General features: G+C 38.9%; 1 protein-coding gene across 10 annotated transcripts in view; it reads left to right on the top strand.

Annotated features, from left to right (window-relative positions):
* Positions 1-17,624, top strand: part of pde4d (phosphodiesterase 4D, cAMP-specific) — a 465,837-nt gene that overhangs the window by 407,375 nt on the left and 40,838 nt on the right. For all 10 annotated transcript variants that reach the window (XM_057830864.1, XM_057830868.1, XM_057830867.1 and 7 more), the window contains 4 exons: positions 9,186-9,377; positions 16,145-16,181; positions 16,264-16,340; positions 16,748-16,797. In XM_057830864.1, the coding sequence (XP_057686847.1) occupies positions 9,186-9,377; positions 16,145-16,181; positions 16,264-16,340; positions 16,748-16,797 (356 nt within the window). The remainder of the gene's footprint in view (positions 1-9,185; positions 9,378-16,144; positions 16,182-16,263; positions 16,341-16,747; positions 16,798-17,624) is intronic.

Genomic DNA, 17,624 nt, shown 5'->3' with positions numbered 1-17,624 from the left:
CCTCTTTGTCACGTCAGCGCCGCGGTGCCTTCAGGTACAGAAAAAAATGTCCGCCTTATTAGAACCCGTTTCGTTACACTATTACAGGAATTATTATTATTATTATTATATTATTAATCCGATTTTTATTTATTATTTATTTGTTTTGCTATATGTAATTGCCATTTGTAATAGTACCAGCAATATTTTTTAAGGATTTAGTGCAGGTTTTTGGGCTGTGGAACGAATTAATGGAATTATAATGTATTCCTATGGGAAAATCCTGCTCGACATACGACCATTTCGACTTACAAACAAGCTCCTGGAACGGATTAACTTCGTATGTAGAGGTACCACTGTACTGTATTCGCACTGTGTTATTGTAAATTGGTTTAAAAAAAATTGGGGGGGGCGCAATAATATCGCATATCGCAATAATTTATGAGAATAATTATCGCACACTAAAATTTGTTATCGCGACAGGCCTACGTTTAAGGCCATTATCCATCCTAGTGTAGACGTAGCCGGAATGTGGAATGTGAAGGTGAGAAAGGTGAGCGACAGATGCAGGTGATGTGTCTCAAGCCCAATCGACATTAATAGGGAGATGGTGGAGTCATACTGGCTAGTGGCTATGATTGTGAATGTGCGTGTGTGAGGAAGAGAGAGGGCAACTTGAATGTCCATTCCTCAGTTGCCAAAGCTGACACTCACTCCTGCTTCCCACACAACAGGGAGGTGAGAACCTAGTGTTGAAATTGTTGGTGGGTAAATGCCAGACATGTTCTATTTGTGTATGTGTGTTGTCATTTGACTCTGGCAAGCACATACATTAACAAAGAACAAGAACATACAGTAATGAAAGACATTAACGATTTCAATGCTTAACTCATTCACTCCCAGCCGGCCGTTTTACTGGATTTTGACTGATTTTGCAAGGCCCACAGAGCTATATAAACATGGAATCCACCAAAAGAAAGATTAGACTCTCTTATTTGAGCAGAAAAAAAAGTTAGTTCATATCTTTTTCCATTCTTTAGAAATCAGCATTAGAAAATAGCTTAGTTTGAGCAATTTTCCAATTTCTGATGAAAAACTGAGAAATTGAGCTTTGTGTGAAAGCAGACATTTCAAACATAACTTCGACTAATACACAGCTGTTTTTTGCTTTAGTTTAGGGCTGCAGCTATCGAATATTTTAGTAGTCGATTAATCGATGGACTTGTTAATTCGAATAATCGAGTAATCAGACAAGGAATATGAAAAATTAAAATACCTGAGCTGAGCCTCAAACGGTATATACAGTATATATTTTTAATGAGGATCTATGTGCAACAAAAGAACAATTAGCTAAGTTACATAGAAAAAGTCCACTAGCTTAGATGCTATAAAAAAAAGAAAGTTTTTTTACAATGCTCTTAACAAATGGTTCAGACACATATTCCCACAAAAAATGGCTAAATATACCTATGAATTAAATTATGAATGCATTAAAAAAAAACATCTTCATCATCTTTATTGTTGGTTTCAACCTCGGGCTAAGGAGTAACACAACGTGAGCGCCGCAGAACACCTGTGGAACCTGACGCTGTTGTGGACGTCACCGTCTGTCTGATTAAGATAGATTTTTTTTAATCCTTCTTTGACGATAGTTTCGTTTTCTTTTCAAAACACTTCTCCAGTGTCGTTTGCCTTTTTTTTCCCCGATCATTCTCCACATTTTTCTCAAATTCTCACGTGTCTTCACAAGATCCCTCCAACTTCCGTTTCCTGAGTATTTTTCTTCACTTCCTTTCTTGGCCCGAGATGACGAGATGAATTCTTACCAAATGCGCTACTGACCTCCAGTGGCCAGTTTTATTGCTTTAAAATGGGTTTTGAGCTTTGTGCATTATGTTTTAGATAGATCGGAACCTATAGTTGCTTCTTGTCAAAAAAGAAAAAATAAACGCAAAAGACAAATAAATACATTTTTTGGACACTGAAGCAATTAAAAATACAAGGTATTTATATGTTTTTGGAAGGAAATGAGTTAAAAACAAATATATAGAATGGTACATCTACATATAAATTCAATTCGTTCAAGGACCTGGTTTGTAAGTCGAAATGGTCACATGTCGAGCGAGATTTTCCCGTAAGAATACATTATAATTAGATCAATTCGTTCCAAAGCCCAAAAACCTACGCTAAATCCTTCATAAATACTGCAGGTACAGTTACGAATAGCAATTCCACATAGCAAAAGAAATAACTTATAAATACAAACCGTTATAATAATAATAATATAATGATAATAATAACAACAACGTAACAAATCAGATTCTAATGTGGCGGTTGTGTTTAGCGTGCTGTTCCTGAATGCACCGTGTGAGTGACTGAATGAGAGCTGTGGAAGAGTGGAAAGTTTTAACTTTCTCTTTTCATGTTCTGTTGTTGGCGTCAGCTACGGCGGACAGTAATTGTGTTGTGTTGCACAAGTTCTGAAATAAATGATTAAAAACCTGAGAAAGCTGGCGACTTCCTTGCCGATGTTACAATAATAATAACTGTCACCTTAACTTATCAAGACTGGCGGTCGGAGGAAGACCGTCGAGATCGTAGACATATTCCGGCCGTATTATCGAGCCAGTTCACTTGACGCGCACACCATGCTCATATTTTTCTATTATTTCCATCTTAATTTCAATGGTAACCATCTTTTTCCTGTTTTTTACCACCTGTGTTAACCTTCTTGGGACCTTTGTTGATTTGTCTCACAGGAAAATCCACCGTGTTGCTGTCTTGCGGGAAAACTAATGAATTGCAACTCTGTTGTAAATCGTTATATTTCGAGCATGTCATCATATGTCGAGAGAAATGACGAGTCAAATTTTATGTCAGATGTCAAAAGGATTGTATGTCGATGCGTTCGTATGGTGAGGTACTACTATATATACATTTAAAAAAAAAAAATTCTACATATATCATTAGTACTCAAATGGCAACCAAACCCAATTTCAAACTTTTTTTTTTTTTTTTTTTCTTAATGGGATAACCAGACTATTTTAATACGTAAATATTTTATTCACTTATATATCTAGTCTTTTAATAGCAGAATTCCGAGTAAATGGTAAGAACTGCTAACTCTTCTCTTAACTGTACAAGCTTCAATGTGTGTAGCACTACCACATGCCCCAGCACGGCACTGACATCAGCTTTTTGCGCAAATACTACAAAAGTGCGTCACGTTGGATTAATAACGCGCTCTTATCCATAGTGAGGATGACGATTATGTGCTTGGGGCAACGTCATAGCAGCTCGTCACGGGATCCCCCTCCCTCACCACCAGACGGGATTATGGGTTGGCTCAGCAACACTGGCGCAGAAGCAGATCTTCCCTCACTGTGACACGGCTGGTAGTCACTGGCCAACCTGGAAACAATCTCTACGGAGACTAAATTGCTTCTGGTGGTGTTGCTGAGGCGGCAAACATTGGATTTGGGGGCTTTGAGTCAGTGGTATCCCCTAAGGGAGCAATGTGCAAACATTTGTGCTCAGGGGCCACGAGATTATCAAAACAGACCAATGGGCTCCAAACCTTATTAGGAAAAAAGAATGAATACTGTAAAATAGTGAATTTTACATGAGAAATTACCCATTTTTCCGCATGATTTAGATTTGTGAATAATCTAAAATGCAATGTGGTTTTAATGAATGAAATATGTACACTTCTGCTTAAATGAATTTAATTGTAATTCATTTACTAACCAAATACAAAAAAGTAAAATAATAAATGCTCAATGAATGTGCTATGTTGTTTACGGTTTTATCGTTTAGAAATTACAATAAAACCTTACTTCAGGGCTGTACCTGACCAGTTTGGTACCATAGGCAACATATTTGCTGCTGACTGCCTGCAACAATAAATATTTTCACCAAAAATTTTATACACTCACACAGAAACAGCATAACATTATCTCTTTGTATTTTTATTTATTTATTTATTTATTTTACGCTTTATTTTACATTATGCATTATATTGGTCAAATACCTGTTGATTGTGAAACCAGCTTGACATAACCATAATAACACTTAACTTTAGCAGCCAACTGTACCTGGATCAATCTGGATTAGAATCCGGCCACTAACTTTGATGGGTGAGGTTGACAAATATAATTAATGTATGAAGTACTGCAGCTACACAGGACCATCAAATAATAATGAATGAAATCATGTGTAATGAAATTAGATAATATATTCCTTTTTACATGAACGGAATTGGCATTTTAATGAATTAATGACACAAATAATAATAAATAATAATAATAAATCTTGCATTTTAAATCCATGGCACTTTTTGTCCTCCATACCACAGAGCTATTAAATTACCAGTTGCACATTTAATGGTGTATTTAATTCATTAATCTTGGCATTTTTAGGCCAGGCAAATTCATTTGGATAGCACAATATAACACAAGGTAAAAGTGCTTCACATTACGTGAAAATCAGCAAGACATAATGTTAGTCCTTCCTACACTATGAGTCTTTCCAACTTTCTGTAAAATGGGAAAGGGACTAACTTTAGGCCACACTAATCCACACTTGGCTGAACATTGAAAATATTTCAAAAACAACAGGCCTGGCTAATGATATAATTCAACCTTAGCAGTATGTCATCTAAACTATCTAAACATCTAAACTATGTTAATAACCTCTAGCTTGCAATTGCGCTGAGTACCTTCGTGCCTATGCAATTAAAAACTTTTTTTTTTTCATCACAACAAACCTCTGTCTTTTTCACACTTATCCAGCTCTTTTGTTGTTGTTTTTTTTGTTGTTTTTTACCTGAAATGCGACATGGCATCTCTAAATCTAAGACCATGATCCTCAGTCGGAAAAGGGTAGCGAGCAGGGGCGTTACCGGGGGAGGTTCCCACCCACGGACACGCTCTGCCCACCCTAAGAAAACTGGATGTACTAACGGCAGTCTGGGCACCGCGTCTGGTATCCCATTCATGTAGTACGGATGTGTTTCTAAGTTTAAACCTTTGCGATGTTACCCCCCTTTTCACCTTGTAAAAAAAAAAAAAAAATGAAATGAAAGGTTGGTTTTGTTCCTAGGAGGCGCTACAGACATTTACGCCCATTTTTAATTTATTTTTTTTAGTGAAAGTTTTCACCAGTGTTCAGCTGGCTTTTGAATTTGGTAAGTTTTGAAGAATTCTGAGGGGGTCAAAGTAGGGCTCAAAGCGTCGGCGGGACAAAGCAGGATTGCTAAGGGGCGTTACATAATGTATTTGGAATTTGTCTTTACATGGTATCAAAGACTGCACCTGACTTAACCTGCCTGACGATTTTGGTGCTTTTTGAAGCATTCTAAGGGGGTCAAATTGAGCTCAAAGGGGCTGCAGAACAAAGAATGACTATAATAATAATAATAAAACTGAGGACCAAAATAGGTTACCTTAAAAAAACATTGTCACCTGCATATCCATACTGTTCAGTTATGGATGTGTTCTAAGTCAAATAAAATCAAATCAACTTTTATTTGTTTGGACCAAATCACAACAACAGTTATCTCAAGGGGAAAACAAAACATGTTTTAAAGTGCAGTAGCCCTACGCTGGATTTCGACCTACTTGATTTTTTTTTCTTGGACCAGCCCCCCCTGCCCAGGTAAGACTGATGCCCACCCATACCTGGCATTCTGGTAACACCAGTGGTAGCGAGCCCTCGCTGGGTCTGGGATGAAATCCTGCCCCAAGTGGAGGAGTTCAAGTATCTTGGGGTGTTGTACACGAGTGAGGGTAGGAGGGAGCAGGATATTGACAGACGGATCGGTCTGCAGAGCGTCTGCAGTGATGCAGACTCTGCACCAGTCCATAGTGGTGGAGAATGAGCTGAGCCGGAAAGCGAAGCTCTCGATTTACCAGTCTACGTTCCTACCCTCACCTGTGGTCACGAGCTGTGAGCCGTTAGCGAAATAACAAGATCCCAGATACAAGCGCCCGAAATGAGCTTTTACCGCGGGGTGTCCGGGCTTTTCCTTAGTGATAGGGTGAGAAGCTCGGTCATTCGGGAGGGAGGGAGCAAGTTGAGGTGGATCGGGCATCTGGTTCGGATGCCTCCTGAAGGCCTCGCTGGAGAGGTGTTCCAGGCATGTCACACCGACGGGATGCCCCAAGGAAGACCCAGGACACGCTGGAGAGACTATGTCTCTCGGCTGGCCTGGGAACGTCTTGGGTTCCCGCCAGAGGAGCTGGTTGATGTGGCTGGGGAGTGGGAAGTGTGGGCTTCCCTGCTAAAGCTGCTGCCTCCAGAACCCGACCCCGGACTAAGCAGTAGATGATGAATGGATGGATGGATGCCACACGAAGGGAATTTTGTCTTTTCGTGATAATGTGTCAGTCATGTCAACAGCAGAGGATTTCAGGCTAAAAATAATACCTTCAGGTAGCTCTCTTGCATGTGCATTAGTGAGATTAGGGATTGTGGTGAAATTACCGCGTTGCAGGAAACAGTGAGATGGGCAGAAGGCACATTAGAAAAAAAAAACATTATTATTTAAAGATTTATTACTATATGCACTGTTTTTCTATTCCTTCATTTGCCGCTTTTCCTCACAAGGGTCACTGAGGTGCTGGAGCCTATCCCAGCTAACTACGGGCAGTAGGCAGGATACACCCTGAACTGGTTGCCAGCCAATCTCTGGGCACAATGAGACATACAACCATTCACGCACACACTCGTACCTATGGGCAATTTAGAGTGCTCAATCAGCCTACCACGCATGAGAAAACCGACCCAGGACTGTGAGGCAGACGTGTTAACCACTCGGGCACTGTGCCACCTGTTTTGTTTTGGTTTTCTTCTATAATTTTTTTGACTACTATTATTACTGATATTATTTGAACGTTTTTTTTTTTTTTCGGGACACCTCAGTGCTACTCTTGGACATTGCGAGGCATTCACCTTGCCCACTTTATGCGCCGTACGGGCCTGCCTGACTTTATTAGATAAACTCACTTAAAAACGAATCAGTAGAAATGTATATGCTTGATGGGCCATGTTTTGCCTACCCCTTCTCTGTTGGATCATTGAATTTAGTCTTTGCCTCTTAATGCATACATAATAGTGTCAGGCCCTTGAGACATACGGTGAGGAGCAGAAGTATTAGCACCCCTTGTGATTTTGCAAGTTCACTCACTGAGAAAATAAGTAGAAGTCTGAAATTTCTCAATTGAAAAAAAACCCGGAACTCACATTGTAAGATTTTTAAATAATTTATTCGTAATTTATTGGAATTCATAAGTATTTGTACCCTTGAGAAAGTCAGTGCTAATTAGGGTTGTTCCGATCATGTTTTTTCGCTCTCGATCCGATCCCCATCGTTTTAATTTGAGTATCTGCCGATCCCGATAATTCCCGATAATCCCGTATTTTAGATAAAAAGTTAGTCAGGTTCGCTTGGAAGGTTCACAACAGCCTACTAGGAAAGTCTTCTGCTTTAAGATGGCGGCTGTTTACTAACGCATCTGGTTTTTCAATACTTCAATGTGGCTAACGCAGTCGAGTCTGTCGTGTAGCATCTGGTTCTATATACATATGATATCTATTATCTCCAGTAAAACGACGTTGACGTAGTTTGTTGCGGCTGTCAGCGGAAGTCAGGTATTCTTGTGTTTTTTATCCAGCGGCATGAGTTGAGCTAAAGCAGTGAGTTGAGCATTGGCATTACCCGGGTCTAAGACAAGTTATGTTTACTTTCGGGACGCATTGCGGTCAGTTTCTCATTGCGTCCCGAAGACCGCGCTGTGTATTAGTTCCGCTTTACTTGACATATTTCAATAATCGGAATTTGAATGTTTGTGAATCGTTCTCGAATCTTCAGCGGCCGAATCGCGTGTTGGATGGTGCGTCTTTACTCACGTGAGATAATGGCTCGTCATCTAGAATGAATTCTTCGGCAGTGACTCTTGTTATTCCCTGGGCTTTGGGACTGTCGAGTGCCAGTTTGTCACGCATAGCAAAAGTTTCTGCCAGTGTTAGTTGCGTAGGACCTTTCGTTTCGTCTTCGGTTTTCTTAACATACTCCTCATATTGTTTGTGGTGGTATTTCGCTAAATGCTTGATTAGGTTGGTTGCATTAAAACTTCTCACAGCTTTACCACTATGCTTGACTTTATTGTGGCATATGTTGCTCTCTGCCTCTTCGTCTTTGTCGTCCTTTAAGGTGAAATGATCCCATTTAGCTGACATTTTTACTGATAAAGTCTCTCAGTAAATTGGGAGATGGTCATGTAAGTGTAATGTGTTGAAGGTGTGCCGTAAAATGTGGACCGCATTTTAGGGAAACCGAAGCAAAAACTGGAATGAATTATGTAAATCGGTGCGTCTGGATCGGAATTTTTCCCGTGTTCCGATCCGATACCGATGCGAATTTTTTTGCCCATATCGGCGTCCGATCCGATCCAAATATCGTCTCTAATCTCTAGTGCTAATATTAAGTGCAGAAGCCTTTGCAATTACAGAGGCCAGACCCTTTAAGTAGTTCTTCACCAGGTTTTTACATATGGAAACAGGGATTTTGGCCCATTCCTCCACACAAATCTTCTTTAGATCTGTCAGGTTTCAGGGCTGTCGTTGAGAAATACGAAGTTTCAGATCCATCCAAAGATTTTCTATTGGATTGAGGTCTGGAGACCAGAACCTTGATATGCTTTTTATGCAGCCACTCCGTGGTCAGTTTAGCTGTGTGCTTCGGATTATTGTCATTTTGGAAGAACCAGCCACGACTCATCTTCAAGTCTCTGACTGAGGGAAGGAGGTTGTGGCTCAAAATCTGACAAAATATTTCACCATTCATCCTCTGCTTTACAGACAAGTTTCTTGAGCGAAAATTGGGCGGCGCCATTTTTGACAATTTCTGCTCCGGACTGCTGGTTTAGACAGAACACCCTAAATTGCGGTTAAGTTGACAAAGTTTTAAACTGCCAAATCAAACCAGAGGAACCGACGGAATCTCCAAAAAAAGGATTCAGCACGACGTAGATGAGACTCGGGGACCTTCTGTACTGTGCTTGTGCTGATGGCTGTTGCATTTTTAGCTATACATACATGCATACTGTATAAGTAGGTGCTGTTCCAAATCAGTATTGACAGTAAACATGTTACTATAAGCATTTATTGTTTTGTTAACATTTTATGTGTTTCTCCTTTTTCTCCAGTTTCGACGTGGACAATGGAACATCATCAGGTCGCAGCCCGCTGGATCCAATGGCCAGCCCAGGATCGGGCCTCATCCTGCAGGCCAACTTTGTCCACAGCCAGCGGAGGGAGTCATTCCTGTACCGCTCGGACAGCGACTACGACCTCTCGCCCAAGTCTATGTCCCGAAACTCCTCCATCGCCAGCGACATGTGAGTGTTTCTGGCAATTTCTAATCCATCTCTTTTTCCCCCTTTGTGCTGAAAGCATTTTACTCTATTTTTAGACCTTTTTCCCCCCTGTGTGAGTGTATGTCTAAGTGCCACAGCTGGATGTTTATCAGCACAGGTCATAAAGCTGCCACACAGGCCACCTTTGGCTCTGGAGGGAAGTGTGCATGACCAACAGCTCGTCGAGTGGTGTCACATCTATTCTTATCACCTCATGCACAAGACACTCAGTGAAGTATCTTAAATCACTGCTTAAACGCCAGCCGTTGACACACTGCTCTTTATCGACTCACCACTTTTGCATAAATAAATTCAATATGAGCGTGGAAAATTCAGCCTTTGCCAAGATAAGGATTTTAGTTTTGATTGACACTACTTCCTTTCTTTGTTAATAGCATGCTCCTTTGCAGCTATGTGGTTACATGAACCAGTTGTACAGGAAATTAAATTATTGCCTCAAAAACTACCATAGCTTCTTGATTGAGACTAAAAGGAAAGATAAGGGGAAAAATAAACACAGGTAGTCCCCGGGTTACGAACGAGTTCCGTTCTTACGTTGGTGATGTAACCCGAATTTCCACATAGATAGGAATTAACCCTTTAAGTACCCCTAAATACACTCTAAATCTCAAAATAACTATCCAAAAACATGTGTTATGCATCATTGTACTGTCCTTGCCAAGATGGTGGCGCGAAGTCCAAGCAGCGAGCTAAGCTCCGAAATGGTGATGTCAGACGTCTGTGGGTGAGCTAACTTTCTACAGCTGCTCATGACATTACCAATTGCAGAATTTAACTAAAATAAAAATCAAATTAAATCAGTTTCATCTTCAATAACAGCAATTCAAATTTGTGTTTATAACAAGCTGCTGATACAGTAATAATGATCCACACAAACGATTAGAACCTATTAGTTAGCGTCCGCACATCAAAAACAATCACATCTTGCAGCAAGTATACGACCACAATTGAAATCGCACCATAAACAGTACAAAGGTGTTATATACAGGTGTTGCCCTGTGGATGCTTCACAAGCAACAAATGTTAGCGCAGGCTTGCAGGCTTTTCCCGCTCTCTCACACTCGGCTGCGCGAACAAATGCGCTATTCCTTGTGTGTGCGTGTGCCCGTGTGCTCTTTGTGTGCGCGAATACATTCTTCCTTGTGTGTACATGCGCTCTTACTCGCATACCATTACTACTACCTGCTCTACGCTTCCTGTGCCAAGATAAAAGCATGCATCACAAAACAAAAGTCAACACTATTCAAAATAAATAAATAAATAAACAGACTCCGGCATCATAGAGTCGAAATCACGTAAGTCGGGTACGTCGTAACCCGGGGACTACCTGTAATAATAATTTTTTAAAATGATCAAGAGTGAAATGATGACTGACTTGCATTAACATGTGGCACCAGGGCGCCCTATTTTTTTTTTCTACTGGGCATTCGGAAAGCCCTTATATGACACTATTCCTAGATTCACTTTTCTTGGTATAGCTATTGAGAAGTCTGAAGAGCTCCCAACTTCCTTTATAAGGTATTGCTAAAAAAAAAAAAAAAAAAAAAAAAAAACATTTTCTTGTTAATCTGCAAAATATCCATCCAAATATTAAATTACAATAATAGTATGTATTTAGTTAAACAGAAAATAGTTTATTGCAAGAATTTTGGCTATGGTTAATCACCAATGAGAGAGTAGTTGGTGAACTTTGGAAAAACTAGATACAATTGTTGAAAAATGTATTTACATGTACTTATGTAAGAAATTTTGCAATATTTCGATAGTCATAAATTTACAATCAAAATAGTTGCAATATTGCACAAAAAATGTCATTATTTTAACATGTTAAAATTATATTAGTAAAATAAAGGAAATTTGTTGACATGAAAAACTGTTTCTAATTATATTTATAATGAAAGTTTCATTTTGTATTCATGATATTGTAATATGACAAGAATTCTGCTGAAATTTGTCACAGAATTTTCACTCGGTCTAAAGTCCAGTTTCATTATTTAGAAAGTTGTAATAATACAAGAATAAAGTTGGAATTTTTCAACTACAAAAATTCACTATATATACTGTAGGTAATATTGTAACAATAAAGTTGGATCAATTAAACCTTTTGTCGGATGTTAACAGTAGTTCAAGACAAGGCAAATTTATTTGTATAGCACAACTAATCACAAGTTAATTCAAAGTGCTTAATATCACATTAAAATCAGCTAGACACTATTGAGAGAAATTGAAACACAAATTAAACAATGCAGAAGAGTCACATTAAATCATCAAGACAGTTAAATACAAAAACAATTCAAACAGGAAATAGAAATAAAACCAATGGACGCAAATCAAATGTCATATAACTTACTAACGATATGAGCAGTTGGTAATGCGCTGTAGTAAACAATTTGCCTGGCACGGTCAGACTGTTCTCCCTGTATTTTTCAAAAACACTGTGAGAATAGTCTGGGACCGAGCCCATTAACGGCCTCTCGAGCAAGAACAAAATGAACCGTCCAATCAGATTCGTTTATTTGCGTGACGTGTTCTTAACGAGCAACGTCACTCTTCCGCATCGGAAGTCGTCTCCACAACAACACAGATGACGAACAGGAGAGCTGAGAATCTGTTCTAATCCACGGTAAAATCAGTTTTAGATTAACAAAAATACATAGACACAAGTCAATGACAACAGGCTGTCTCGCGCTAGCCATGTTAAATAAACTTTTCCGTTCTCTGCTCGCGCTGCGCGCGACTTGTCACTTTACCAACGTCACGTCTGCCCGTCGCTGATTGGTCCACTCCGCTCTCTGTTTGCTGTGGCTTGCTCCGCCCTGGAAATTTGATCCGCTCATTGGTCACCAGACTCTATAGCTGGAACGGCGGTGAGTCTGGTGTACCAGGCTAGTAAACAATAGCATTTTTGGTCCTAATTGAAAGGAGCTAACTATTTGATTTCAGACCATCTGTTAATTTACAATGGTCAAAACATTTTTTAACATTAGAAAAAAAATGTCTGAATTTTGCTTTGAATATGTCACCATACTGCTCAGCCTGTCTAGGGTTGCAACGCACAGACGGACAGCCATTTACACACATTCTGCACTGTCACTAAGTGGAAACAGAACCGATTCGGCCTGTACCTATGGTGCAAATGTACCATTTTGGTGACTTCTATCAATTAAAAAGTACTGTAGTACTAATTTTTGTAATTTAAAGTTGTAATTTGTGTTGTTTTTGGCAGCCATTTTAATTTTAGTCTGTCTTTTGGACGAAAATACTTTTTAGTCTTTGTCATATTTTAGTCATTTCAAAATGTGTTAATTTTAGTCTAGTTTTAGTCAACCAATATTCAAACAAGTTTTAGTCTTGTTTTAGTTGACAAAAACATAACAGATTTAGAGTAGTTTTAGTTGACGAAAAAGTTTAGACTAGTATCGGTTGACGGATACACAAAGTTTTAGTTAAAAAAAAAAAAAAAATTCAAGGTTTCCAACAATTTCGAATTGACAGTCAAGTAAACACTTATTTTCACAACACTTGCTTTATTTTGGTTCGATTTACACAATGAATGCAGTAAAATAATATTCATGCTTTGCAGGGCGGTACAAGTCATATGTAACTTACAATTTATTAGGAACTTAAGGAAACCGTTCTCCTCGTGTGACAAAAACCAGTCTGCACGAAGCATGCAGGGTCGTTACTCAAAGTGCCAAACAATACAATACACAGACCAGTAATGGGATAGCTAAAAAAAAACAAAAAAAAAACAAAAAAAAAATTATATATTGGACTCGAATATAGTCAACACCGTTATTCCCATTACAAGCACAGCTCATGTGCTAATGCTTGATTGAAAAGTTCCCTGAAACACTTTTTTTCTTTTTCACCACTCTTCAACATAACTGACATAACAACAGAACTCTTGTCACAAATCTTTGTCCATAACAGTATTGTCCTGGCTGGTTTTATAATTTTACGTGTGGATTTTTACACATTGTTAGGGCACATCAAACACTAACTCAATTTAGCACATGTAAGAAACTCACCAGGATAGGTTTGGTTCAACAAACTTTCCTCTCCTTGGCTCAATACGCATCGTACTCGTTTCCAACACCTTCTAGCCTAAAATAAAATGTGAATGACTAACTTTAAATGATCAGGGACTGTTATTTTTCTTAGACACCTTACTTGGAAGCTTCTGGAAGTTTTTTTTAGCGTCTACCATTGCCGCTCTCTCTCTTTCAAATGAGTGGGTTGATCAAGAGATGACGTACATTGCACTGTGGTGCATAGCCTAAACTCGACGCTCCGTTTACACCAAAAATGTGGAAAATACATATTAAAATGATAACGGACCCTTTGCTGAACAAAACTAGAGGCCTATGATATCTTAAAATGACTTGTAACAACTTACCTTCGCATAAACATCAGCGTGTCCAACTTTCATGTGCCGCTTGAGATTTGTAGTACAGGTATTTTCTCCACCACGTGTGTGGCCACAGCAGCCACACTTGTCTCCCACGGGGACAGTGCATTGTCGGATTACAGTTAGAATGCGATCACGAATCCTCACGCTTGCAGCCACCATTGTTGTTGATAGTGCTCATCTGCACTGCATCAGGGGAGGGTGGGGCCATTCGCAAGTCATATGACTGGTATGATGTTGCATTTTCATGCTGTTGCCGTCTCATCAGACGTAAATTGGCAATGTTTTCATCACGTTAGAGTCATCCAAGACGCGTTTTCGGCTCGTCATCATGACGTCATCGTCATGAAAAAAATGTTCGTTAATGAAATGTTTTCGTTGTCGGCGTCGTTGACGAAAACAACACTGGTTGTAATGTGCCAAAAATGTCAAAAATTTTACTTTTAGAGAGTTTAAGTATGACAATTGAGTCATTACCCTCGAAATCCAAGGTTTTTTGGAGTTGCGGCCATTAATACTGTATATGCCAGTGCTTCTCAATTATTGTTTGTTACGCACCCCCCAAGAAGAAGAAAACAACTACGAACTGTGTTTTTTTTCTGTGAAACTGTCATTAGTACATATTACACATACACAGATTATATTAGTACATTTTGTTTATTACAGTCAAAGAAAAAAAGAAACAGTGCAACTTCCAACGAAGAATGACTGGGCATTCTAGTGTTAACACATAGAATGCCCAGCAGAGGTCTATTTGGCTTTTCCCAATACAAATGCTCATGCTCCAGAATTCTCTGGGACTTCTATTAACACAATGTTAATGGAAAAAAAATAAAGTGCATTGTATAGCATGAAATTTAAACAAAACAAAAAAAATCCTTAATTACGTCGTAAGCCGAATACTGCAAACTTCCATACTCCCGTATTTCGTCTTCTTAGCATTCTGGATAACTTTCGTTTGTTTCATTGTCTCCATCTCTTTCCGCTGTGTTCCCTTTGCCGTCGCCCATTCACTTTTGGGAGACGCAGGGGGAGAACCTCTCTAGGCTCAAAGACAACTTTCTGGGATAATTCCCTCATTGATTGCCCTTACGACGATGTCGGCAGAAGACAATAACCATACCAAGTAGCACTTGCTGGATGGCTTATTGCCTGATGGGTTTTGTGGTTAAACGTGATAATACAACGCACGAAAAAAACGCCTATTCATCCACTCATTCAGCAAAGCACATTCTCTCACTCAACACTACCAGGCATGTGCACGCTGCACTCTTACGCATATAGAGAAAGCCGCTGGCAAATGTGGCAGTGCTCTCAACGCAGCCTTTCTTATTATCTCTTTGCAAAAAGTTGTTTTCAGTGTTTATTTACTCTCTTCATATCATTTGCCTGGTGCAAAAGGCATCATGGCTACTGTCACCTACTGCAATTACACTTAATTCTAGAACAGTCAACAAAAAAAGCATGTTCTCAAGGATCACACACCATATGCCTGATTTAGGCCAAATTTGACCCATACATTCGACAATGCTAAAGAGTGGTAATATAGGCACATGATGTCTGAAAAGTAATTGTGTTTTTGACAAGGATGAAAATATGCTGCAGTTACAGTCATATGTCATAGGTGTGCATTTGTATATTTAAAAATATTGCTGTGGTCAAGTGATATGTGAGCAGCCAGTATGTCTCGTCATGTATGTATTTATGTGTGTGTTGCGTTTCATTGGCACAGTACAGATCACCTGATCATTGGTTCACTGTGAGCTCTGAGGTCAGCAGCACTATGCGTATGACTCAAGGCTTCGCTAGTAGAAATTCTTTTCAAGAGGCAGCGGAGTGCGTAAGCCTCTCCCTTGTCCATCCTGTTGACTTTTCCCAGAATTCATGAATGATACAGTATTATGGAATAGGAAATCCTCGTGCATAGAAGCTTTAACTGCGTCATCGCATTTTAACACCCTCCAAATACTGAAATCCGGCCTTGACTAACAGTTTACCTGACATGAATAAGTCACTGCAATGATGCGCATGACACACTGAAAACAATTATGTATAGCTAAAAAAAATTTTTTTAAAATAAAAGAAAGAAAGAAATGGGCCACCTTGGCATTTCTAAAGAAATTAATTTTGCAGACCTCATAAAAGGTCTCATCAAAACAATAATAATATTATCAGTAGATGAGGTATGGGACATTTACAGTGTCCTGGATGATCAACCAACGTTACTTACCGTCGCAGTCATAAAATTGTTGAAGCTCTTTTCATCAGATAAACCTTTACATACTGTTGTTTTGAAGTCCTTCTTTTGTGTTTCCAGCCATGGTGACGACATGATTGTAACACCATTTGCACAGGTAAGCTTTTTCATCGCTAGTTAATATTCAGGATTTATTCTTTGGAAAAAATAATGACTATAGTCTCCCCTTTTTCCTTCAGGTGCTTGCAAGCCTAAGAACTGTACGGAATAACTTTGGTGCATTAACCAACCTGCAGCAAGACAGAGCGTCTAATAAGTAAGTTTGTACTACTCGCCACTAATGCACACTTTGTGAAACCTTGACACATCTGTTTCATCTGCCATGTGTTCACTCCCAATGCGGTTTTGTGCGCCCTCGTGTGTTCTCCAGTGGTACTACAGCAAAAGTGACAACAGCCTCACAGCATGTTGTTCTGATTATTTGCTGATAGTGAGCCAATTAAAATAAATTGGCGCTTCTTTTTGATCATCTGGTGGAAGAAAAAAAAAAAACACTCGTAGTCAATGTTATTACTTTGCTAACAAAAACCTAGCAAAGTACAGCACTTACACTTGAATAAGCCCCGATTGAAATTTTTAATTAAGTACTGTTAAACTACTTTAAATATAAATATGTTTATGTTTGTGTTTTTTTATTTACGTGTGTTTGCTTCCTCTATACAGGAGATCACCCATGTGCAACCCACCGCCAATCACCAAGACCACCTTTACAGGTTTGTCTGTCATGTCAACGTTATATCCATTGTGTGGTCAAATTTCATATGAGACTGTCTGACCTACTTTATAAGGGTTGTTGTGGTTCAATATTTCCATCTGTCTTTGACAGTAAGAACACACTTGTTCTTGAATGGGACTTTATTTTGACCCTGCATATAGTACAGAGCAGTACCGCTATCCAGCTCCACTTGTTTTGATGGATGAAAGTACTGTATCTCTTTACTCAAACAACTGTAGGGAATATCATTTTGAGATTGCACAAATGACTATGAGGAATTAACAGATTGAATACATTGGTCAGCAATTAAAGCCATGATATATTTTGTCACCAGTTATCCTGGTTAGCGCTTATTATGGAACGCGCCATAAACAGCTGTCAGTCAAGGTTTTGGGTGTTTACTTTATCAACAAATACCTGGCCCATTAATTGGTTTTAAGAATCAAATTATGTCATTGAGCACAAATGTTTAGGGTGACCATATTTTGATTTGCAAAAAGAAGACACTCGGCCCGACCTCAAGATACTTGAATTTTATTTGAAGTTTCCCTCAAAGATGCCTATATTACTTTAATATATTTAAAGTGTGCCTCCTCCGTCTGGATAGAAAATTTCAGTTTTATAAAAAAAAAATTGTTTAAATCAAAAAATTATAGCCATATATTATATAACCAAAGACACAAATTCAAATTATCAGAGGTTACTCAACAGGCTTTCTTTATTTCCCCCAAAAATAATCGAACGATAAAAATGCAAAAAACAACAACCTGGAATTAAATAATGCTAAAAAAAAATAATAATATGCAGACCCATGGAAATGTAGTA

Source organism: Corythoichthys intestinalis, chromosome 3, assembly GCF_030265065.1.
Source record: "Corythoichthys intestinalis isolate RoL2023-P3 chromosome 3, ASM3026506v1, whole genome shotgun sequence".
NCBI classification, from domain to species: Eukaryota; Metazoa; Chordata; class Actinopteri; order Syngnathiformes; family Syngnathidae; genus Corythoichthys; species Corythoichthys intestinalis.
Note: the sequence above shows the minus strand (reverse complement) of the source record. Positions and strands in the feature narration are given on the sequence as shown.